The 26,123-nt window shown below is 46.3% G+C and overlaps 1 protein-coding gene across 1 annotated transcript in view; it reads right to left on the minus strand.

The window, feature by feature from the left end:
• ZNF804B (zinc finger protein 804B) overlaps nucleotides 1–26,123 on the minus strand; it is a 366,196-nt gene that overhangs the window by 41,947 nt on the left and 298,126 nt on the right. Inside the window, exon 2 of the mRNA XM_084860470.1 lies at nucleotides 10,334–10,477. Within this exon, the coding sequence (XP_084716596.1) occupies nucleotides 10,334–10,477 (144 nt within the window). The remainder of the gene's footprint in view (nucleotides 1–10,333; nucleotides 10,478–26,123) is intronic.

Here is a 26,123-nt window from a genome sequence, read left to right on the forward strand (position 1 = left end):
CGCCATTTTAGCCTACGTAAAGATTTATGTAGGCTAAAACGGTGAATGAAAAAGGGATGCAAATAGCGCCCGCTACACTATTTGCGTTCCCCTTGATTTTCACTGTCATAGTCTACGTAAATATTTACGTAGATTAAGACGGCCAAAAAGAAGGAATGCAAATGGCGGCGGCCGTAGCTGCTGCCATTTGCGTACACGGTTGTTTTTTGTTTTTTTACCCAGAGCCCTCCGCGGCCGGAAATCCGGCTGCGGACAGCTCTGGCCTGGTTGGGCTGGGCCTGGCCGGCTGCTCTGCAGAGCTGCCGTGGAGCACAGCCGGCCGTTTGAGGATTCTGGGGGGAGGAACGGAGCGCCTCCCCCCTGGCCAGGATTCCAGGGGGAGGGACGGAACGCCTCCCCCCCACCATCAACATAATCCGCGAAAGGTAAGTCACTTTCGTACATCCCTACATTCAAGGTTTTCAATACATCTGGCATATTAATTCATTGGCTGGAATTCATTTGGGTTCATTGGTGACAAACATACAAGGACAGGCTTCCATTATGTCTTTAAAAACATCAGCTAAAATGTTAGCTTTGGGGCATGCAGTTCCGTGTACGCTAGGGATGTACAAAAGTCACTTACCTTATGACGAAATTGATTTGCGGTGGGGGGGAGGCGCTCCGTCCCTCCCCTCAGAAATTCTGGCTGGGGGGGAGGCGCCCCGTCACTCCCGCCGCGAATCCTGGCCGGCCGGGTCTGCAAATGGCGGCGGCTGTAGCCGCCGCCGTTTGCATCCCTGCAGTCAGCCGTGATAGGCTACGTAAATGTTTACGTAGCCTATCACGGCTGAGTAAAAAAACAAAAACAAACTGCACATACACAAATGGCAGCGCCGTGATAGGCTACGTAAACATTTACGTAGCCTATCACGGTATTTTTTTAAAATCTAGCTATGATCGACTACATAAATCTTTACGTAGCCTATCACTTTTTTTGTTTTGTTTTGTTTTTTACTGGAAATGGCGGCGGCGGCAGTCGGTCGGCCGAACCGCCGCCGGAGCCGCCGCCGCCAGGGAGATTCGCCCAAGGTAAGTCCCATCCCGGGGGGGCGGGGGAGCAGACCGTTTCGCTACCGATTTCAGGGGGCTGAATGTGCTGGCACTCGGCCTCCCCGAGATTCGTGGCGAAATTCTCTGACATCCCTAGTGTACGCCCTAGGCAATGGGGTAACTTCTGTGGGGGATCAGCTCACCTATTAGACTTTTAAACAATGACTTCTCTGCAGTTTAGCAAAGCAGGTGAAAGACTTGCTGAGTAGTATGACGTTCAGTGATAAGTATGGAAATACCATGATGTCAGATTAGGGATGTCAGAGAATTCCGCCATGGATTCCAGCGAGGTCGAATTTTTTAGAATCCGCCCCCCCGGAATCCATGGCGGAATGGCCTCCCACCCCCCTGTGAAATCCACCCGGGATGGAACTCACATGGGGCGGATGCGGCGGCAGTGGCTCCGGCTCCAGCGGTGGTGGCGGTGGTTCTGGCGGCGGCGGCTCCAGCTGGTCTCCCAGCCGGCTGCAGCCGCCATTTGCATTCTTGCAGCCGTGATAGGCTACATAAGAATTTACATAGCCTATCACAGCAAAGAGCAGGGACACAAATGGTGGCCACTACGCCATTTGTGCCCCTGCTCTTTGCTGTGATAGGCTACGTAAGTATTTACGTAGCCTATCACAGTAAAGGCAGCCACGCAAATGGCGGCCGCTGCTCCATTTGCGTGGCTGCCTTTACTGTGATAGGCTACATAAATAGTTACGTAGTCTATCACAGTTGCTTGCAAGGGCGCAAATGGTGGCTGCTATGACGGCCGCCATTTGCGGCTGCAGCAGCCCGGCCGTGGCTGGAACTCCAGCCGCAGCCAGCCCCAGCCAGCGGCTCCGTGGAGCCGCCGTGGAGCAGAGCCGGCTGGGGAGGATTCCGGGGAGAGGGACGGAGCACCTCCCCCCCTCTGCGGATGCCCTGGCGCAGAGCCAGGTAAGGGATTCGTACATCCCTACCTCAGATAACTGTATTGTGCTGAAGTTCCTGCTACAACTCCAAGTTCTCTAGCAGCCCCCCACTGTGTGTGTGTGTGTGTGTGTGTGTGGTGGGGGGCATTATCACCAGCCCTGTACCCTTTCCTGGGATCTCCAGACATGTGAGGACAGCTCTGTATACCTGGTTTGGACACCATAATAAAGGCCTCTTTTGCAGCTAAGAAGTTCCCATGTGTTTCTTGAACTGAAAAAGGAGGGAGGACACCTACTGGTAGTCAGAAATGTAGATTGTCCTTGCGGTAATGCCAAGGGACAATGGTCAAGAATACCCATTTGGATTGCCCTGGGGAGCTACAAGAATTTTGTTTTAGTTTGTAAATCACTCAAAAATGCTCCGTTTGCAACTCCAAACATGACCAGGAGCGCATGTTCTCCAAAAATGTTCTCAAATTCCCAAACTTGCATTTACATTCAAAGAATGTGCATTTTAAAAAATGTGCTCTTTTAAAAATGTGGACTTTCATGCCTTGTCAATGTGGGGGATGGGAAGTGTGTGTTTTTGAAAAATGCACCCTTTTCCCATTCAAAATGCCCACTTTCCCCACTTGAACAAACCAGAAAAACAGGTCACAAATGAGAACAAGAATGAGAAGCTGGGTCTTGGGTAGCCGGCTCAGGTCGACTCAGCCTTCCATCCTTCTGAGGTCGGTAAAATGAGTACCCAGCTTGCTGGGGGAAAGGTAGTCATGACTGGGGAAGGCAATGGCAAACCACCCCGCTACAGTCTGCCATGAAAACGCCAGCGAAAGTGGTGTCCCTCTAGGGGTCAGTAATGACCCGGTGCTTGCACAGGAGGAACCTTTCCTTTCCTTGGAGAATTGTGCTGAGCTCAAGCATGCCTGGTTCTCCCATAGGCAGATCGCTCTTTGCTGGAAACCAGTGTCAATATGGGAATGAGCTGGTATTGTTTTGCAGAGCAGCCTTTGTAATGAGCTAGAGAGGAACCAGGAGGGATATTCCAAGGGGGAGCCACAACCCTCAATGAGTTTCCTGTTCCTTGCTGGGACCCATGGGAGGTATTCAGGCAAAGTATGGCAAGATACCAGTCAGACAGCTGAGAACCAGGACTGTGAATAGCTCCCTGTGGAGCAAAGTTATTAGGGTTGCTCCAGCTGACTGAAGCCTTATATCAGCCTTCCCCGACCAGGTGTCCTCCAATTTTTTTTTTTAGAACTGCAGTTCCCAGCATTCCTGACCATTGGCCATGCTGGTGGGGGCTCACAGGAGTTGAAATTCAAAACATCTGGAGGGCACCAGGTTGGTAAAGTCTGTCTTATATAGACCAGCAGAGAGAGAGAGAGAGAGATGTGGGTGAAGCCTGGCCTTTCCGGAGGGAGCACTCTTGGAAGTCATCAGGACAAAATTCTAGTGTGTTGTATTTTGCTCTGGCAGGTTTGAAATGCCTTCTGTGGCCCCTGGGCATGCTAGGGTGGAAAGGAAGAATTTCTGGGGCTGCAGGTCATTCAGGGAGGAATAATCTGCATTGTCTACAACATGTCCCCTCTGTTAGTCCTAGCTCATTGACAGCCTGTTCTAAAAACATACAGGGCTGGATCTAGTTAGGCACATGCAACTGGGCTGGTGGAAGCAGACTTCCCCACTCCCTCCTCCCCACGGCAGCCCTTACAGCCCCCTGAAAATGCTACACAGAGGGTCGGGGGACCCTGTTGAATGGGGTGAGCTGGTGGATGTGATGGGAGGGAATCTCTGAAAAATGAGTGGAGGCCTCTTCCATGAGTGGAACCATTCTGTCCGCCCGGGACAGTTCCTGGATTCAACCCAAAATTAAATGATGTGCGTCAGTGGAGGCTGGTGGCTCCAATGTCAGTGGGGTTGTGAATATCTTCTGAATTTCAGTCAGAACCAGTCAAAACTCTGAAGGTGCTTCGCACCTTGGACAACTCCTTTAGAGTTCTGACTGGTTCTGGCCAAAACCCAAAGCAGATTCACTTCCCCACTGACATCGGAGCCACCAGCCTCCACTGATGTGCATGCATGAGAGATGTTTGTAGGGATGGATGAAAGTCACTTACCTGTCCTCGAAGCTTTTCGCGGTGGGGGGGAGGCGCTTCGCTGCTCCCCCCACGAAGTTCAGGCCGGGCAGGGAAGGCTTCCTGCCTCGCCCAGCCGAAATTCAGGCCGGGGAGGAGGCGCCTCACCTCGTCCGGCCGCGAACTAAAAAGTTAAAAAAAAAAAAAATGCCCCGTGATAGGCTACGTGATGATTAACGTAGCCTATCACGGCTAGATCTGCAAAGTCAGCCGTGATAGGCTACGTTAATCGTCACGTAGCCTATCACGGGTGACTTAAAAAAAAAAAAAGCGCGTACGCAAATGGCGGCCCCCATAGGGAGCCGCCATTCGCGTTCCTTATTTGGTCGCTGTAGTCTACGTAAATCTTTACGTAGACTACGGCGAAAATAAGGGCAACGCAAATAGCGTTGCCCTTATTTTCGCTGTAGTCTACGTAAATTTTTACGTAGACTACAGAGACCAAATAAGGAACGGGAATGGCGGCTCCCTATGGGGGCCGCCATTATCCGTACGCGCTTTTTTTTTTTTTAAGTCACCTGTGATAGGCTACGTGACGATTGACGTAGCCTATCACGGCTGACTTTGCAAATCTAGCCGTGATAGGCTACGTTAATTGTCACGTAGCCTATCACGGGGGCGTTTTTTCTTTTCTTTTCTTGGAATGGCGGCGGCGGCAGCTGGTCGAAAGACCGGCTGCCACTCCCGCCCCGGACGAACACCTGCCGAACCGCCGGCCGGACCCGCCGCCGGGAGGGACATTCGCCAAAGGTAAGTCCCGTCCCGGGGGGGGTGCGGGGTGCGGGGGGGGTGCAGAGAATTTCTCCCCAAAACTTGTTCGGGGGGCCGAACACGTTGGCGCTTGGTCCCCCGAAGTTTCGGGGAGAAATTCTCCGCCAACCCTAGATGTTTGTTTATTTATTTATAGCATTTTTACCCCACTCTTCAGACAAAGAAGGCCCTCAGAACAGCTTACATAGATTAATAATAAGACCAAAAAAAAAAAAAAAAAAGCTTATCTGAAAGCTTGACTTTTTTTTTACGTGACCTAGCAAAATTTGAAAGCTTGGGACAGATATCTGACTCATTCCTGGCAGGGGAAAAAAATCACATTATTAGCACCTTTAGTACCTGGCGGGTCAGCTTAGCAGAGGTGGAGAACTGAATGGGCCTTTTTGATACTCATCCTCTCACCTTTATGACTGCGCTAATTGAGACATTACGGCACCTCATAGGGCAGCATTTTTAGAAGCATGTGCTCCCATTTCCATGTGAGGTTTATGTTGTTTGATAAAATATATAGGCCATTTGTTCCTTCCACTGCCAATCCGTCATTTTTTTCCCAGAGCACTAAATCTAGTTTTTAAAATTAAGAAGAGTTTTATTGCTTTTTACCATGATCTTTTATGATGGAAAGCAGCCAAAAAAACCCTGACTGATGCATCAAAATGGCATTTCTGTTTTGCATAAATCACCAAGCCTGAAAAACCCAAGTTGTGTGTGTGTGTGTGTCTGAGAGAGAGAGAGAGAGAGAGGAATGGTGGGGTGGGGTGAGGATGCTTGGAATGGATCGATCTGAGTCCAGAAACAACTCTGATGAGTAGAAAAAGCAGCTGAAGCTGGAAAGAAATCCTTTTGTGTAGGGAAGGGGGATTATAGGATTAGTTTCCCATGTTTTGGATCTGAAACCATTTTTGTTTTATATCATTACAAGCCTTTTATGGACTAATTGAGTGGGGAGGGGATGAGCCGTAGCTGATTTCCCCCCTTTAAACCATGATTAACCTAGTTTTGTCTGAGAAACAGTGGATCAAAATTACAGCCACAGCTACACTTGTAAAATTCACTGCTTTCTCCTGCCTTGGCCCTCATCATGAGCATTAGAAACCTGTAATCAAAAGTTGATTCACTATTGAAAAAGGTGGTATGATGGAGCATGCGGTATGCTACTCTGATGCAGGCAAGCTACACAAGTGAAGCAGCTTTGTCCACCCCCAGAAAGTTTATCCATCACACACAGCTGTTGGTTCGTTTGGGGCTTGGTGAGTCACAAGTTGCGCAGACCTGCACCAAAGTCAGCCCTTCCACTATGGGATATATGGGGGTATATCTTAAGAAATCTACTTCCCAGTCCTCCTGAATCGCTCCAGCAGCGTCTCTTGCCACCCATTTGTCTTTCTCTTGGCCAAGACAACATGACATTTATTTATTGCACGACTGCAATTAACGTGTCTACCTTTAAAATTAAACAGCAGCCACCAGAGGGAGTGGTATTGGGACCGCAGCACGTGGGGAGGTGGGTGAGCCCTCTCCCCCACACCGTGGTCCTGATGAAAATGCCCCCCCCATCCCCTGGTCTGCTGCTATTTGCCCCGAGAGAAGCTCCCAGTGGCAACAGCAGAAGCTTCTGTCTCAGAATGAATAGCACGGCGGCGGGGTGGGGATTCCATTGGGATCATATTACTTGCACTGCACAGTCCTGTCCCTGGTCAGGCACAGTCCTTTCCAGCAGCTGCCATTTAGATTAACTGCAGTGACGCAATCAATATCGTCTCTAGTTTGGCCCTCTATCAGCCATGTCCAGTTGGAATAAACGCTGCTGGCGTGTTAAGACCTTGAAGAATGTGCCCAGTTCCTGAATCTGAGAATGGACTTTCTGCTGGGAGCTGAACTACATGAGTAGGTAAGATCTCAAAACTCACATATACACAAGAAATTACACCCAAGATATACCCAAACTAGCATAGCGCCACCATTCTTGTAGGGATGTCAGAGAAATCGATTTGGGGGTGGAGTTTTCCACTCATCGTTTTCCTAGGTTCAGCCCCCTGGACTTCATTTTGGTTCTTGTTGTGGCCAGTTCATCTTCTAGGTATTTTGCACATTTTTCACCCACAGGTTCTGCAATTTGTGCAAATTTCTGAGCAATTCACACAAATTCAGCTGTAATTCATGCAAATCCAGCTGTCATTTGTGGAAATTGCTCAGAAATGCATGCAAATAGCTCAGAAATGTACACAAATTGCAGAACCTGAAGTGAAAAAATTCACAAAGGAAGCTCCCAGAGTTCAGGGAGAAGTTGACAGCTTGGCTCGCGAACAGAACCAAACATGCCATGGAACTTCATCGAGTCAAAAAAGAACTGGATTTTCCAGTGATGGACATCCCTACATTCTTGTAACTGAGCAAGGAGTTCATTGTGTAGTACTGGAAGAATCACACAGTTTTGCATGTGTACAAACACACAAGTTAAAAGGGGAGGCAAGTTTACATGGAAACCAGCCCTATGTGACAATAACTGCAAATATCACATGTTAGCCTGGCTAATCCCAGAAAATAATCGCATGTGATGCTAAACTGTTCAGTTGGTTATGTGAATTGAACATAGGAAGGTGCCTTATACTGAATCAAATCCCTGGTCCATCTAGCCCAGTATTGTTGACACTGACTGGCAGCTACTTCAGGGTTCCAGGCAGGATTATTTCCTAGCCCTACCTGGAGATGCTGGGGATTGAACCTGGGACCTGCTGCAAGCAAAGCATGTGCTCTACCACTGAGCCACAGCCCTGGAATTGGTCCAAGTGCAATTCCTTATGTGAGAGTGCCTGAGCTTGCCACCACTGGCACAAGTCACTACTACCTACAAGGAGGGATGTCAGAGAAATCCTCAACAGAACAAAATGAGTTTGGATTTTGATTAATCCAACCAGCGGATTCCACAGTGGACCAGCTTTTCCCCTTTTGGGTGGATTCTGCCAACTTGCGGACCATTTTTCTAACTTTCTCAATTTTGCGCAAATGTTGTCATTGAAAAACATGCACATCCTTTTTTAAATAGCAAAAAATTCACATTTCCCCATCAGCTAAAGTGTGAAAATGCACACTTGGAGGGATTTTGCACATTTTCACACGTGCAAATTTGTGCGATGCACATTTGCACAACAGTAATTTCGTGCAAATTTGGGAACTAAAAAAAATCCAATCCCATCGACGGGAGGACTGCAGAACAAAAGATGCCTGAAAATCCTAGGGATGTACGAAAGTCACTTACCTGAACCCAAAAGTTGATTCGCGGTGGGGGGGAGGCGCTCCGTCCCTCCCCCTGAAATTCTGGCTGGGGGGGAGGTGCCCTGTCCCTCCCCCCCAAAATTCTGACTGGGGGGAGGCACCCTGTTCCTCCCCCCTGAAATTCTGGCCGGGGGGGAGGCACCCCTTCCCTCCGGCCGCGAATCCCATCCTGCCAGGACGCAAATGGCGGCGGCTGTAGCTGCCGCCGTTTGCGTCCCTGCAGTCAGCTGTGATAGGCTACGTAAATGTTTACGTAGCCTATCACGGCTGAGTGAAAAAAAAAAAAACCCGTGTTCCTTATTTTGGCACGTGTAGTCTACGTAAACATTTACGTAGACTACGGCGAAAATAAGGGGAACACTATATTACGCGCGGGTTTTTTTTTCTTCACTCAGCCGTGATAGGCTACGTAAAGATTTATGTAGCCTATCACGGTGTTTTTTAAAAATCTAGCTGTGATAGGCTACATAAATCTTTACGTAGCCTATCACGTTTTTTGTGTTTTTTTAAACTTGGAAATGGCGGTGGCGGCAGCTGGTTGGAAGACCAGCCGCCGCAGCCGCCGCTGAACCGCCACCAAACCGCTGCCGAACCGCCGCCGGAGCCGCCGCCGCCGCCAGGGACATTTGCACAAGGTAAGTCCCATCCCGGGGTGGCGGGGGTGGTGGCAGACCGTTTCTCCACCAATTTCGGGGGGCCGAATGCGCTGGCATTCAGCCTCCCCGAGATTCGTGGAGAAATTCTCTGACAACCCTAGAAAATCCATGAAACACAGATGGAACACCATCTGTACATCCCCACCTACAAGCTAGGGATGCACAGATTTGGTGAAATCCATTCCATCTGTGTTTTTCAGACTGTCAGGTATCTTTTGTTTCATCGTCTGCTCATGGCATCGGCGGAACTGGATTTTCTAAGACATGAATGAGGATTTCATTCCTGTTTGCAAACATGCATTCACAAGTGTGCATTTCTGCAACAACAGCTCCCCCCCCATTAAAAAATGGCCCACAAGTCTGCACGATTCAGAAAAAGCTGGTCTGCTGTGGAATCCACAGGCTGGATTCACAGAAAAACTGCCCTCTTCTCTCAGGCGTTTGGCAGTGTATAATGAGTCTCTTGATTGTCTCTGGCTGATTGTTTTAAATTGTTTCAGATATATGTTGTTGTGTATGTTATTTGTTTTATGCCATTATGTGACTAGTTTTTATATTTTATATAATGTATTTTAATAGTTTTTAATTTCTGTGAACCATCCAGAGAGTTTCAGCTATGGGGCAGTATAGAAATATAGTAAGTGAAATGAACTCTTTTGAATCCACTGTGGATTTCTCCAGGAACCTTACTACAAGCATGGTAAGTTAATTCAATCACACAACCAACCACAACCCATATTGCAGTGCTGATTCACCAGGGTGTGTGTGTGAGTGTCTCCACGAGCAATTTACTCCAAGCTGGCTGTGTATTTATTTATTTATTTATTACATTCATATCCCGCCTCCCCCGCTACTTTTAAGGAACTTAAGGCAGCGTACATAAGGGATAGATGACGTCATGGCCACCCAGCAGCCACCCTGGAGCTTATCAGGGAAAACCAGATTTCCTGAGACTGCTTGAAGTCTGATTCTTTTCCTTAAGTCAGGTTTTCCCCAGTGCAGTTGCTATGTGCCCCAACCCCTGTTTTGCTCTTGGGTAGGCTAGCCCTGCCCAGGGGTGTGCCTTTCACCCTAGTCAAGGGGTGTTTCCTGTCCCTGTGTTTCCCAGCACAAACCAAATAGCGTCTGCTCAGAAGTAACCCCCATTGTGTTCAGTGAGGCTTGGGGCTCATTGGGAGGCTTGTCTTACAAATGCGCACAAGAGGAGGAGGTAACTACTTCATGCCTTCCGTATGGAGCTGTGGGGGGAGCCTCTCTTATTGGGTGAGCAGCCCCTGCCATTCAGATGACATTCATTCCAGCCCCCCCCCCCAGAAGTAAATTATGTGAAGCCACTTAGAATGGTGCGATGAACACCCTCGTGAAGCCCTGTCTGGACCAAAAGTGGCTCCTACAAAAATGCGGGTGAGCCACTCCTCCCTTCTCCTTCCACTGTCATGGAAACAGGGCCCAGGACTAATGCAACTCACCAAAATATTCTTGTGTGACTTTTTAGGCTTACCTGCTTGTGAGCATGATCATAAGAATTGATGTGGTTGTCAAACTCATGGTGTTTATGGTACTGCTTGTCACATAATTCACAGTAGAAGTTGGCCTTCACATCCTCCAGAGCCTTTGCTGCTGCCTTCTCCTTTTCAGCAAAATCCTACAAGGGCAAAGGCAGATGAGACTTGGTTACGAACAGTATTGCTGATTTTTTTCCTCACCACAATATCTCATTTCATTGAAGGTCGGTGCTGCCATTAGGCAGGGTGAGGCAGACGCCTCAGGCAGCTGATTTGGGGTGTCACAAAAAGGCAGCAAATTGCTGATTATGTTGTTGTTGTTACTGTATTTTTACTCCCAGGGAAATACAGTTGTAGGATTGCTGTCCCAGGTGCCAAAATAACTCGGCTAGCTTTGGCTACTATGCACCTCGACTTGCGGAGGGATAGTGGCATTTTGCCTGATGCAGCAAACTGTCTTGGGACAGCCCTGGTCTGCAGTAAGAACTCTCAAAACAGCCGAGCAAGTTCAACAGCTCAAGGTAGATGGATGACTCACACAGCTCTGAAAATTCACTGTAGCAATATGAAAATGCTTTTCAGGTAGGTCTTTGATCTTTTGCAACTGATGTGAGCTTTTACTGGACATAAGTCTTTGCAGGCAGATTAAAGAAACATTTACCCTATGGACTAATCACTCCTTCAGCTGTAGTTAAACACTGCACTCAACAGTGCAAAAGTACAAGTACACAGCAAGAGAAACATTATAATGACAAGATGTTACAGTACGATGATTATGGCCTCTAATCCTATTATCAGCATGCAGTACAGTTAAAAGCAGTAAAATGAATGGGTGTGAATGTGCTGAGGGCATAAACTCACCCTCTCAGGAATGGTCACAGCTCTGTTACTCTTGCCAATGACCATTTTGCATATCCTTGCTTTTAGCAATCATGCACTAGACATTGATTTTAAAAAAGAACAACAGCAAGGGAATTCCTGGATGCCCAGATGAAACAAGCCACAAAGCACAAAATTAAGAGATGGACTCCTTGTTGCAAGAGAAAATGGATGCAGCACTAGTAATTCTGCTAAGATATGAGACTGGCATAAGCTGGAAGTGCACATTCTTATTTAATCGATAACAGAATTTAAAATTAATGAGTACAATTCAGCAAAATTAGTCATGCCAGTGGCTGCAATTCTATGTACACTTATCTGGGTGTAAGCTCATTGAACTCAGTGGGATTTACATCTATGTAGAGATACTGTACACAGCCCTGTAAATTCAACTGAAATCAATGGAGGGTCTTAATCATGAGTGAACAGTGTTTCTGTTGCTTTCAATGCAACTTAGTTAAAACTATCTTTTTCTGGATTGTGTCAATATATTTAATTTCATTGTGGTTTTATATTTTAAACATTTCTACCCAGCTCTGTCAGGGGAAAAACTCCTCACAGTGCCAAATCCATGTTTTTAAAGCACAACAATAATACATACAAATGCCAGAGTGAAAACAGAGCAGCTGAGAGGTGATACAAATTAGGTTAAAAGCAGCACTTAAGAGACAACCAGACCTAGAATTGTAGAATCCTAGAGTTGGAAGGGGCCCTTTAGACTATCCAGTCCAACCCCTTGCTCAATGCAGGACTTATTTCTGAGTAGATATGCATAGGATTGCACCTAGGCTTGGGTTTGGAAATAAACTGTGAGCCAGTTCCATAAACCTGTCCCCAGTCAATACTCTATATTTTGTCCTAACTACAGTTCCTGATCCCACAGCATGGTCTGAAGGCACATGAATCAGCCACCTTGCTGAAGGTAAGCAGGTCTGGGTCTGGTAGGTGCTTGGAGGGGAGACCACCTGGGAACCACATGTAGCCACCTTGAGTTCCACAATGGAAGCAAGGTGGGATATAAATGTCCTAATACATAATGCATAAACTGTTTTCAAGGGCAACCCCACATATGACACTTTGCAGTAATCCAAACGGGGTGGTACTAGACCATGAATGCCTGTAACCACACTACCCTGCCCAGGAGAGGCCATAGCTGGCATAATGGCCTTAGCTGGTAGAAAGTGCTTTCTGCCATCATGGCTACTTGGGCTCCAAAGACAGAGCCAGATTAACTAGCACCCCAGACTATGAACCTGGTACTTCGTAAGGAGTGCAACCCCATCCAAAACACATCGACTGCCATCTACCAGCACAGGCAAACTGCCCATCAACAGCGTCTTGGCCTAATAATAATTGAGCTTCAGTTTGTTGGTCTTCATCCAGCCCATTAGTGATTGCAGGTGTTGATTTGGTACCTCCACAGTTCACTGGAGTCTGCTGAAATGGGGAAATAAGAGTTGGGTGCCATCAGCATACTGATGACACTCCCAAACCCCTTCATTTATAGATATATCATTTATAATAATGTTATAGGACATGATGATTCAGGCACTATTTGTTCAGGTGGAGGAATGCTTGTCTTACACAGTTTTCATTATGAAAGGTCTATGCAGCCATCATAGAATAGTAGGGTTGGAAGGGGCCTACAAGGCCATCGAGTCCAACCCCCTGCTCAATGCAGGAATCCAAGTCAGAGCATCCCTGACAGATGGCTGTCCAACTTCATCTTGAATGTCTCCAGTGTGAGAGAGGCCACCACCTCCCTAGGTAATTGGTTCCATTGGTTCCATCAATAGTGCTATTCATTTCTCTGCGGCTTTATTCCTGCAACATCTTTTAAAAGACATAATGGTGCATGGGAGGCAGGTATGCTGTTACATAACACCATAATTGCAGAAGTTTCTGATTCCTCCTGAGGTGAGGCAGGTGTCTACCAGAGACAGGGACTCCTCTGTGGTGGCATCCCAGTTGCAGAATGATTTCCTCAGACAGGTGCAGCTGGTGCCTATTTTATTGCCCTTTTGGTGCCAGGCAAAGACCTTTTTATTTTCCTGAGCTTTTAATGTGCCATTTTAATCCTGCTGACTATTTTATGCTGCTTTTAATAATCATCATACTCAGTGGAAGTACAGTGAAACTGACAAAAATGGTGAGGCACTTGTAAATTGGGCAGATGATAACAGCTTGTATTTGATATTCGATGCAATGGACAGAGGAACATATAAGTCGGCAACTTGGAGAAAGGAATACAACCCTGACTTGTGTTTTGTTACCACCAACAAGGAAAAACTGCTGGTGAAAACCTCTCGACTGGTACTAGCAGACTTCCCCCATAGCCAGCACCGCCCAATCCTAATTGAAATTGGCACAAGTATACCTCTGGTGTCATCTTTTTCCCGCCCAAGGTGGAATTTCAAGAAGGCGAAATGGGATGTCTTTACTGAAAATCTAGACAAATGCTTGGGCTGGATCTCTCCCAAACCCAACAATTATGAGAGACTTACAGGCGCATTTATATGAAATAAATAAATAAATAAATAAATAGGCTATTCCTAGAGGATATTGCAAGCAATATATTCCAAGGTGGAATGATACCTGCGAGAACCTGTATCAAGAATTTTTTTAAAATGGAGACCATGATATTGCAGATGATTTGTTACATAGCCTCGATATAGCACGACGAGAGAAATGGATGGAGACCGTTGAATCACTCAGTTTTAAAACATCTAGTAGAGAAGCATGGTCATTGCTACAGAAATTAGGAGGAAGCAAGAAGAAAATAAATGATAAGACACACATCTCAGCCAATAAGATCGCAGCACATATATTGTCTACATCTAAAGCTATAAGGGACAAAGTCCATACAAGACAAATTAGACAAAAACAAAGTGTTTTCAAAACTACTTGTCCTGAACAATCTGAATAATCATGCCCTTTCCCCCCCTTTGAAATTATAAACGCACTCAAGGACATAAAAGCTGGCAAGGCACCTGGAAATGATGGTATACATCCTGAATTCCTCCTGCACTGTGGAAAATATGCAAAAAGATGGTTGGCAGAATTCTTTTTGGATATTATGGAAACAGGTATAATACCACACAAGATGAAGCAAGCAAAAATCATCGCAATACTCAAACCGGGAAAAACAAATGACCAACCAAAGAACTACCGACCAGTCGCACTACTAAGCACTGTCTATAAGCTTCTTGAAAGGCTTCTACATAATAGAATCAGCCAGAAGATACTCCAGATAATTTCAGTGGAACAAGCTGGATTTCGCCCCGCATGAAGCTGCGCTAAGGATGGCAGAGAATTTCTCCCGAATCTTCAGGGGGCCGAGCGCCAACGCATTCGGCCCCCCAAAATAGGCAGTGAAATTCTCTGCCCCCCGCCCCCCCCGGGATGGGACTTACCTTTGGCGAATGTCCCTCCCGGCGGCGGGTCCCAGCAGCGGTTCGTCGGCCTTTTGGCGGGGGCGGGGGCGGCAGCCGGTCTTCTGACTGGCTGCCACCGCTGCCATTACAAGGTAAAGTGTTAAAAAAAAAAAGAACCCGTGATAGGCTACGTAACGATTAACGTAGCCTATCACGGCTAGATTTCCAAAGTCAGCCGTGATAGGCTACGTAAATCGTTACGTAGCCTATCACGGGTGACTTTGGAAAAAAAAAAAAGTGCATACGCAAATGGCGGTGGCCTATGGGCGCCGCCATTTGCGTTCCTTATTTGGTCCCAGTAGTCTACGTAAAGATTTACGTAGACTACAGTGTAGTCTACGTAAATCTTTACATAGACTATCGGGACCAAATAAGGAACGCAAATGGCGGCGCCCATAGGCCGCCGCCATTTGCGTACGCGCTTTTTTTTTTCTCAAAGTCACCTGTGATAGGCTACGTAACGATTTACGTAGCCTATCACGGCTGACTTTGGAAATCTAGCCGTGATAGGCTACGTTAATTGTTATGTAGCCTATCACGGGGTTTTTTGTTTTTTTTTACACTTTGTTTCGCGGCCGGGGAGACGGGGCGCTTCTCCCCGGCCTGAATTTCGGATGGGCGAGGCGGGAAGCCTCCCCCCCGGCCTGAATTTCGGCCGGGTGAGGCGGGATGGCTCCCCCCCTCACCTGAACTTCGGGGGGAGAAGCAAAGCGCCTCCCCCCCACCACGAAGCACCCCTGCGAAAAGGTAAGTGACTTTCGTACATCCGTAAGCTGCGCTGACCAAGTGCTTTCACTAACAACCTATATAGAAGCAGGATATCAGGCGAAGCAAAAAACGTCAATTGCCTTCATAGATTTAAGTGCAGCATATGATACAGTGTAGAGACATGGACTACTTTATAAATGTATACAAGTAACCTCATGTCGAAAAATTACCCGACTTATTGATAATATGCTTGCTGGAAGAACTTTCTCTGTGACTATAGGAGAGCATACCAGCGTCCCTAAAATTTTAAACAATGGACTACCACAAGGCTTGGTTCTTGCACCTCTCCTTTTCAATCTATACATAGCTGATATACCACACACAAAGTCTAGGAAGTTTGGCTACGCAGATGATTGGGCTATAGCCACACAACATAAATCCTTTGAGACAACTGAAGATGTCCTTACTTCCGATCTAGACATACCGGATAAATATTTTCATAAGTGGAGGTTACAGCCCAATCCAACAAAGACGGAAGTAACATGCTTCCACCTTTGTAATAGATCAGCAGGCAGAGAGCTCAACATTTAATTTAAGGGAAACCGGCTCAATTATAATATGCATCCCAAATATCTTGGGGTCACCCTGGATAGGACACTTCCCTATAAAGAACACCTGATGAAGACTGCTGCCAAACTGAGAAGCAGAAATAACATTCTACACAAACTATGTGGCACTAGCTGGGGCTCGACAGTGGATACACTAAGAACGACCGCACTCAGTCTGGTTTACTCAGCAGCAGAGTACTGTGCCCCAGTGTAGGGATGGCGGAGAATTTCTCCACGAATCTCGGGGAGGCCGAATGCCAACGCATTCGGCCCCCCGAAATTGGTGGTGAAATTCTCCGCCCCCCCGCCCCCCTGGGATGGGACTTACCTCCCTCGAATGTCCCTCTTGGTGGCGGGTCCCGGCGGCGGTTCGGCAGCGGTTCGGCAGGGGCGGGGGCGGCGGCCGGTCTTCTGACCGGCTGGCACCGCCGCCATTACAAAGTGAATGTAAAAAAAACAACAACACACACACGTGATAGGCTACGTAACGATTTACGTAGCCTATCACGGCTAGATTTCCAAAGTCAGCCATGATAGGCTACGTAAATCGTTATGTAGCCTATCACGGGTGACTTTGGGGGGGGGAAAGCGCGTACGCAAATGGCAGCGCTGCCATTTGCGTTCCTTATTTGGGCCTGGGTAGTCTATGTAAAGATTTACGTAGACTACGGCGAAAATAAGGGCAACGCTATTTGCATTGCCCTTATTTTCACTGTAGTCTACGTAAATCTTTATGTAGACTACCCGGGCCCAAATAAGGAACGCAAATGGCGGTGCCCATGGGTGCCGCCATTTGCGTATGCGCTTTTTTTTTTCAAAGTCACCCGTGATAGGCTACGTAACGATTTACGTAGCCTATCATGGCTGACTTTGGAAATCTAGCCGTGATAGGCTATGTAAATCGTTATGTAGCCTATCACGTGTGTGTGTGTGTGTGTGTTTTACATTCACTTTTTTATTTCGCGGCCGGGGAGATGGGGCACTTCTCCCCGGCCTGAATTTCGGCTGGGCGAGGCAGGGCACCTCCCCCCCCAGTCTGAACTTCAGGGGGAGAACCGAAGCACATCCCCCCCACCGCGAAGCAAGCTGCGGGACCAGGTAAGTGACTTTCGTACATCCTTACTTAATAGTCTGCACATGAAAAAGATCAATACACAATTGCATGAGTCAATTAGCATTGTTAGTGGGACGATACGACCTACTCCCACATACTCCCTGCCTGTTTTGAGCCATATACCACCTCCGGATGCAAGATGAAAGAGCGCCCTTCTTCAAGAAGATCAGAAGATTATTGACAATCTCCAGCTACCAATATTAAATGATGTAACCTATTTGGAGTGAAACAGGCTAAGATCGAGACATCCAGCCATTTCTACCACTAAAGCTCTTCTAGAAGATGATTTCAATATCCACAACACATGGAAACAACATTGGCTAGAAAACTGCCCTCCACAATGCCGAAGCTTGCCCTGCATCTTGGAGAAACCACCTGGATTTGACCAGCCCTGTGTGATATGGACAACCTTGAACCGAATTCACATGGGTCATGGTAGATGTGCAGATGCCCTTTATAAATGGGGCAAGATAACATCATCAAATTGTGATTGTGGGGCTGAAAAACAAACTCGCCAACATATAGTGACAGAGTGTCAAAACCAAGCCTACAATGGAGACTTTGCTGATTTCCTGGCTGTGACAACTGAAGTAAAAAACACACACACCTATATCTGTAACCTAGACATACATTTTTAATTTTCCTGTCTATATTTTATATTTTATATTTTACATTTCATATTTATTATGCTCCATGTTTTTATTGTAATGCAATGTGAATGTGACATATGTTAAATAAATAAATATGCTGTTTTTATAATTATGTGGCTTTTAACTTTTTAAATTGTTTTGTTTATTTACATTTTACATTGTTTTATTCTTTTTGTGAACCATCCTCAAAATGTGACTGAAGGTCAGTATTAAAATATTTACCATGATCAAAACAAATATGATCCTTTCACATGTTCCAACCAGGAACAGCTCCTGTTTTCTGGCACCTGTCTCTGATAGATCACTGTCCTTATTTTCTCTTTGTTTTCTGCCTTTGGGGGATGCCTTGTTAAAATGTTATTAGTGTGAGTTGCTGGTGTTGTCATTTTTCAGGGTTCAGCACCTTCCTCAGGGAAGCTAATTCCTGACTGGGTGGGTGGATGCATCTTGTCTCCAGCAAATACGTAGGCAAGTGCATGCACATCGTGCAAAGGCACCATGCAGTGTGCAGGTTGTGATTTCACACATTTTAGCTGCTGAGGTACATTCTAGGGCAATTATGATTTTCTAGTATGTCCTTAACAAAAAACAACCACCTTCTCAGTGATTAACTGTTCTTAACAAGAACAACCACCTTCTCAGTGAAAATTGGGGCTATCCAGAGTAAGAACTTTTCTCCATGAAATATTTATTGTGCACTCATCCTTCCCTACTCATGGTTGTTTACTGGTTCTTTAGAAGTCATCGTGACCCTTCACTTTCATTTCTGTATTTAAAAAGCTCTCTCAGCAAGGTTTTTTAGAGAAGAAAATACACGGTATCATTTGTGGAAGCAAAAGAAAATGTTTTTTCGACTTGTGTATTTCTACTAATCTGCTATACCACAGTGCCACCTAGAGGTTATGTAGTGGAAAACCTGGAAAGGAAATGTTCTTCATGTAGTGCTCAGATCTCAATTCTGCAATGAAACCAAAAGTAAATACAGCAGATTAATGGCCTTGTGTAGAAAAGCTCTAAGTGAATACAGCACAGAGCAGGCAGTGAGAAGAGCATTAACAATATGTCATTGTGAGGGAATGGCAAAGCGATCCATTCCTGAGAATGAGGTTAGGGGGGTTACAACTATGCCTGGATGGGAGACCATCTTGTAACCACAAATATATGCCATCCTCAGCTCTGTGAAAAAGTGCAAGATATAAAATAATATTATACCTATGTATTTCTTAGCACAATAAGGGAGCAATCCTATTCGCATTGATGGTTGCCTCTGAACCTGGGGGTGACTACCTATCCAGTGCAGGGCAGGAGGAATGGTGAGGAGTGGATATCCTCCTTGCTCCCCCCGCCCTGCTTTCACAGCAAGACAGCTAATTTCAGCTGTCTAGCTGTGGGACCTTGAAGCATGGGAAATGGCAGCCAGATGACACATAGGATGTGTCGTACCAGATTTCTGACTTCCCTGCCCTGGCCTGCTCCCAGGAATGCCCCATTCCCCCCCCCCCCGTGCTGCTCTTCCGAGCATGGAGCACGGGACCAATCCATGCTGCCTACAGGGTAGCGTGGGAGGGGATGGAGGTCAGCTCTCTGAGAACTGACCTCGGAGCACGGGCTCCGTGGACAGGTCCCGGGAACTGACCAATCCTATGGCTGTCTAGCCATCATCTTGCGGCCACAGGATTGCGCCCTAAGGCTCTTTCTGGCTGATTTGAGAATGATATAGTCTCAATCCTCTAAAAAACTGAATCCACATAAGGGAAAAGTATGCCTTTGCCAAAATGTAAACACTTTGCCAGACTTAGATGCTTTGAAACCATTCTAAAAGCACACTTAGAGCGGTTGCTCTATAAAACATCATTACTGTTTTATGCTTATTTATTTTATTTATTTAAGAAATGTATATCCCGCTTTTCCCCTTAAAAAAAGGAGCCATTCAAAGCACTTACAAAATATAAAGATAATAAAAATAAGAACCAATAACACATTTACCACAAGATAAAAGCAGCAGCAGCAGAACATACACACAAAGAACCAAAACTAATGGTCAATAAATAAAAGCAAGCAACAGCTTACATATAAGATGTCGAGTGTAAGTCACTCTTCAAAACTCTGAAATCACATTCAACAATAACTGAACAGTGTTCTGACAAACCGTAGTAGATAAGATCATAATTCCATGTCTGGACTGTACCACTTCAGCCTCTATGACTGAATGCTCATCCATACAGAAACAAATAATTCCCTGGACAACAGTGAAAGCTAGATGTCAGGGTGAACGGGCTTAGCCTAGCCTTCTCCCTCATATGTCATATCTTCATCTTCTGTTATAGAAATCGTTTCTTTCAATAAGGGAGCATCCCATTATGTAATGCCCTTGTAGCCTAGAGTGGCAGCTGAAACCAAAAAGTTGCCATCTCACTTGCTGATTGTGAGAACAACAAAGTCAACTTTGTGGGTTCCTGTATAGTTGGCCCCAAGTAAGTCACATGGCATCCTTTATCACCTCATATTTTTGCGTACTCTGCCGAAGCCCTTTCCACATCTGTAGAACTCTACGACTGTACTCCAAGCACACTTACTGGGGAGTAAGCTCAATGGAACATGGTTGGACTTACTCCTGAGTAAACATGCATTGGGTAGCACAGTGGAATGCTCCTTGGGATTTGTGGAATTTGGGTTATTAAGATTTCTTCTTCCACCTGTTCTGTCATGTAAAGGTTATAGGAACCAAATGCAAACTTTTTCAACTGGCCGTGGGCTGTCCTTGATGTGGATGCATCTGGGAGCTCTTGATTCATGAGCCCCATAAACATAGGTACCCTGTTCATTTAATGAAACAGCTAAACTATTTTTAATGAGTTATCCTGAGCAGGGGAGGCTGGTAGCTCCACTTTTGGTGGGGCAGAGATTTCATTCTGGGTTTTAGCCACAACCAGAAGTCCAAAGGAGCTCTCCAAGGTGCTGGACCTATTTGGGGGATAGGGTTCAGCACCTTGGATCACTCCCTTAGACTTCTGGCTGCTTGTGATTAAAACCCAGAACGGAATCTCCCTTCTATCGAAATTGGAGCCACCACCCTCCCCTGATCCTGAGTTTGCATAAAAACCCAGTTAAACTTTCTGAATCCCATTTTTTAAGCCTACACTTTGACCTATTGTTTTAATAACATTAATTATTCTCTGTATGATTAAAATGCATAAATTAGAACATGAATGCCATAGCATTAATTGAGTGCAGACACATTCTGTAAAAGTCAAGCATGCAGGGTGGGGGGAGCAACATTCTTAGTATACAAAAATTGGGGAAGGGGAGGGGAGATTGTATTGCACTGGCAGTCATCCAAAATCTAATTGGTCTCCCCTCCCTTTTTTATTTTACTGATGATAAACTGTTTATTGAATATTTACACTACTACTATTCCACCAAAGACAAAATTATAATTGTTTGGGGTTAAACAGAATATTATATCTTCTTGTGACAAACTACAGGAATTTTCTGTTCACAAGTACTCTATACTTCCAGTTCTATCCTCTTCAGCGGGAATTAATACACAGTTTGCTTTCTATACAGATGGTTTAAAATAGCAACCGATTAGCTCCCATGAGCATTTTAAGATAATCACATCTACCTCCATTGCTTGATTGCCTAATTAGACTTGTCTGCCATGGAAAAAAGCCATAATTTCAAGCTTGCTTATTGATCTGAGGCAGGTACAGCAATTATTACATCATGTGCTGTTCCTAGAGGTCAAGAATGGTTCTCCCTAATAAGTTGTTAAACTTGAGAACTACAACTGCACATAATTCTAGTGAATCCAAACCCTACGGTAATTCACTTCTGGAGATTCATATCTGAGCTGAATATTTAAACGGTACTTCAGTATTAGTGCTTTGCATTCTACTGTTCTTGCCCACACAAAACATCTCAAAGGTAGGCCATTATGGGTAAAATCCATCTCTCCAGAGGTCTGAATCCTGCCCTCCAGGGAGACCTGGAAGGCCACACCCCTTCTCCTGGCCCCACCCCCTTTCCCCCAACCACAGATCATTTTGTGGTTTCCCAGCTTTTGTGCCATTTTTCCCCATTCTAAAAGATGGAAATTCTTCCCCTAAGGCTTCATTACTAGTAGTAACAGCTTAAACAAAAGTTTATTTATTTCATTATTTATTTATTTGATTTGTACCCCACCTTTCTACCAAAAATGACATTCAAGGCAGCGTACAGGCATAATTAAAATTGATTACAACAATAAAATACACTACAAACATAACAATGACAGTATGAAAAACAAAAAACAGCACCCAACCCAGCTGACCCACTTACCGGCCAAAGGTACTGTTGAATAAAGCGTTCTTTGCCTGATGGTGGAATGACAACAGAGAGGGAATGAACCTAGCCTCCCTTGGGAGGGAGTTCTACAGCCTGGGAGCAGCCACCAAAAAGGCCCTCTCTTGGATCGCCACCAAACCAAACACACCTCTGAAGGTGGCGGTCTTGAAAGAAGCACCACTCCAGATGATCTTAAGAACTGGGCAGGCTCATATGGGGGAAGGTGGTCTTTCAGGTATCCTATATAGGACTTTATAGGTCATAACCAGCACTTTGAGTTCTGCCTAGAAACAGACTGGTAGTCCGTGAAGCTGCTGTAATAAGGGAGTCATATGCTCCCTGTAACTGGCCCTGGTCAACAGTCTGGACACAGCATTTTGGACCATGCTGATATTTTGGCCCTACTCCCTTTGCCTTCAGCTCCCCCTTTGTCTTTGTCCCTCCCTCCACTGGAATGTGGCCCCCAAGGGCTTCCCCAAAATGGAATTTGGCCCTTGAGCTGAAAGAGGTTCTGCACTCCTGCTGTAGGTTCTCTCATTGGACACTATTTGGTCCTTCACTCGATCTGACTGCTTTTGTCCAGGAGCATAATGCCACTCACCTCCAATGGAAGGTTCATCATTAGTCCCACAGAGGGACCCAGCAGACTTGCTCCTTCTCAGGGCCTTGGTGCAAGGCTTCACAGCTGAGGAACTGAAGCCACTCAAGAGACCCTTTGGTAGCAACTGCCTAGTAATACAATAAAGTTGATATGGTCAAGCTGTCTCTACATGTCCACATTTGCCCAAGTGAAATTCCTGCCTATATGGGTTGAATCCATCGGATTTGATGGAGAATGGGTTGGATCCAGGATCTGCCTTCTGTTGATGGAAGGGGCCCACTCATGGAAGGTGCTTCTGCCTGATTTTCAGAGGTCCACCCTTCCCCTTTGCATCAGGGCTCATCTCATTCACCAGGGCCCTCCAACCCTCTGTGTAGTATTTTCATGGGGCTGGAGGAATGCTGTGGGAGGAGGCAGGGGAATTCAGTTGCATGTGACTAAATCTGGATCCAACCCATTGACATTTTGCATGAGAAAGGGACATTAAAAAAAGGAAAAGGGCATTATGTGTACATACATTTAGCTATGGGTGCATGCTGCTGCAATAAACATCTTTCATTGTGTTTACCAACCAACACATTCATTGTGCTTGCATTTAACTCTAGCTGTTGCTTTGGTCCTTCTGGTGAAAATGCAATTAATGGCTTCTGACATTTCATTTTCTGATATAAGGGGAATCAATGGAACATGCAGTGTAACAGAGCTTTCTGGAATGTTGCTGCGCCACGCAGTCAATTGCAAATCATTTATTAAATCCAGGGTTTCTAAGAGATGTTTAATCGACTGCACAGCCACTAAAGTAAGCTGACGTAGACAACAGCATGTGCAGCTTGCTTCAGAAGCAGGGATAGCCCTGTTCAGGCCTTTGTCTGAATGTGTGAGGGCTTACAGGGGGTATAGAGTTGGGCCTGTGCACACTGGCCATGGCCTCATGCCATTGGGCATGCTGGCCTCAGTGTGCGATCAATCAGCAAGGGGAGTTCTGATAAGGCAGGATTCACAATCGCATGGAGAGTTCTTCTCAGGTGAACACAAGCAGAGCTCCCTTTCAGATCTTGCGCAATTCAACCGAAGTGGGAAGAGCTGGAGATGTAGGGAGTGGGACCAACATGCACAGCCCTGACCCCCTACCCACTGTAAGCTCTCACATGTTCAGGTGAGTGCCTGAACATGGACGACTTCTGCCTGTTCAAGTGGGCTAAGGTGAAAAGCTGGTCACTTTGTCCAGCAAACACCGCAGAGGGATAGGTATATATACAACAAATGCATCCTGATGATGGTGTTTCTCAAGCAGGGATGCAGAATCTCAGACCCAGCAGTAAAATCCAGTCCCTTGGGGTCCCAATCTGGCCCTTCAGAATTTCCCAGGTGGTTACACCCCCTTCTATTTGCCCCACCCCCAAACCCAATCGTTTGGTGGTTTCCCAGCATTTATGCAGTTTTTCCCCAGACTAAAAGGTTGAACTGCCTCACCTAAAGCTTAGTTGCTTGCAGAAAGAGCTTAAAGGTAAAATATGCTGGCGTTTTGGCCCCACCTCTTTTTCCTTTGGCCCAGCCCCCTTTTCCTTTGGCCCCACCCACCACACAAATGCACCCCCCCCCCAAGAGCTTATCCGAAATGGAATTTGGCCCTCAGACTGAAAGAGTTTCAACACCCCTGTTCTAGAGCCATGATTCTATAAAGAATAGGCAATGCAGCGCATGCACCTATGGACTCATGAGAGTTTTAGGGGAGTGATCCTGAATGAAAAGGAGATCTGGGGGTTTGAAGGAGTGGTTTTGTGTTTTGAGGCTCAGACCCCAAACTTTGCCTTGTACTCAGGTTCTTGCACATGTGACATGTCTTTGAGCCTCACCTGTTTGCCTTTCTGTGGATTGGTGTTTCATGACTGGCTGTGCCCACCACAGCAGCCATTTTATGAATGCGCATCTTTTCCTGACAGCCATGTTCAATGAATATGTGAGAGGGGAGTGGAACATGGCTGTTAGCCATACCTCTGGTGGCATTTTCAGTGTTATGTTGAAGGGGGCCTACACAGATTAACCCTTCTGGGTTCCTTCACAGGAGCACAACCCTGGTTGGCCTAGGATCCTGTTTGTGTATAGCAGCAATATGCATGTAGTCCCTTTGTACATAGGCATGTATGAGAAATTCATTTCAGTTTGTTTTTGATCGGGATTTGCCCAGTTCGCAACATCTGAATTGAACATGAACTCAAGCACCATCTGCAGTCGAAGTCCACAGAATTCCAAGCCTGCAATGTCATGCGTGGACCAAAATAATGCATTTGATGACATGTGTATATTTGAAAAATGCACACAAATACGGTTTAACCAGTGGAAGAAGGATGCATACATTTCAACAATGTGCATGATTGATGGAAAAATATGCATGAAACTATACGGGGATTTTCACGTGAAAAGAAAAAAAACAAAGCTCGCAATCTGATATGGGCTCGAGTCAGAATGAGCTTTAAGATGGAATTTGGGGAACTTCATCAAGCTTGAGTTTGGCTGATTTGCACAGCTGTAGTTTCTAGGGATGGCAGAGAATTAGGAGAATGTCAGTGCATTCGGCCCCCCGAACTCCGTGGCGGAACGGCCTGCCACCCCCCCGCCCCCCTGCGGATCCCACCCGGGACGAGACTTACCTGGGGCGGATCTTCCGGGCGGCGGCGGCTGTGGGGGCGGCGGCTGGTCTTCCGACCAGCTGCCGCTGCCGCCATTTGCAGTCTTGTTAAAAAAAAAACAAAAACGTGATAGGCTACGTAAAGATTTACGTAGCCTATCATGGCTGTTTTTTTTATTTTTTTTAAACACGACGTGATAGGCTACGTAAATCTTTACATAGCCTATCATGGCTGGGTGGGTTTTAAAAAACAACAACCGCATACGCAAGTCTATTTGCGTTCCTTATTTTTGGCCGTCTTAGTCTACATAAATATTTATGTAGACTATGACGGCGAAAATAAAGGGGAACACAAATAGCGTAGCGGGCGCTATTTGCGTCCCCTTTGGATTCGCCGTTTTAGCCTACGTAAAGATTTACGTAGGCTAAAATGGGGAATAAGAAAAGGACACAAATAGCGCCCGCTACGCTATTTGCGTTCCCCTTTATTTTTGCTGTCATAGTCTACGTAAATATTTACGTAGATTAAGAGGGCAAAAATAAGGAACGCAAATGGCGGCGGCCGTAGCCGCTGCCATTTGCGTATGCGGTGTTTTGTTTTGTTTTTTTACCCAGAGCCCTCCGCGGCCGGAAATCCGGCTGCGGACGGCTCTGGCCTGGCCGGGACTAGCCGGCTGCTCTGCGGAGCTGCCGCGGAGCACAGCCGGCCGCGGAGGATTCTGGGGGGGAGGAACGGAGCACCTCCCCCCCCGGCGAGGATTCTGGGGGGAGGGACGGAGCACCTCCCCCACCCCATCAACATAATCCGTGAAAGGTAAGTGACTTTCGTACATCCCT

Source organism: Heloderma suspectum, chromosome 5 (genome assembly GCF_057233095.1).
Source record: "Heloderma suspectum isolate Gila_16-S chromosome 5, 16-S_ref, whole genome shotgun sequence".
NCBI lineage: Eukaryota > Metazoa > Chordata > Lepidosauria > Squamata > Helodermatidae > Heloderma > Heloderma suspectum.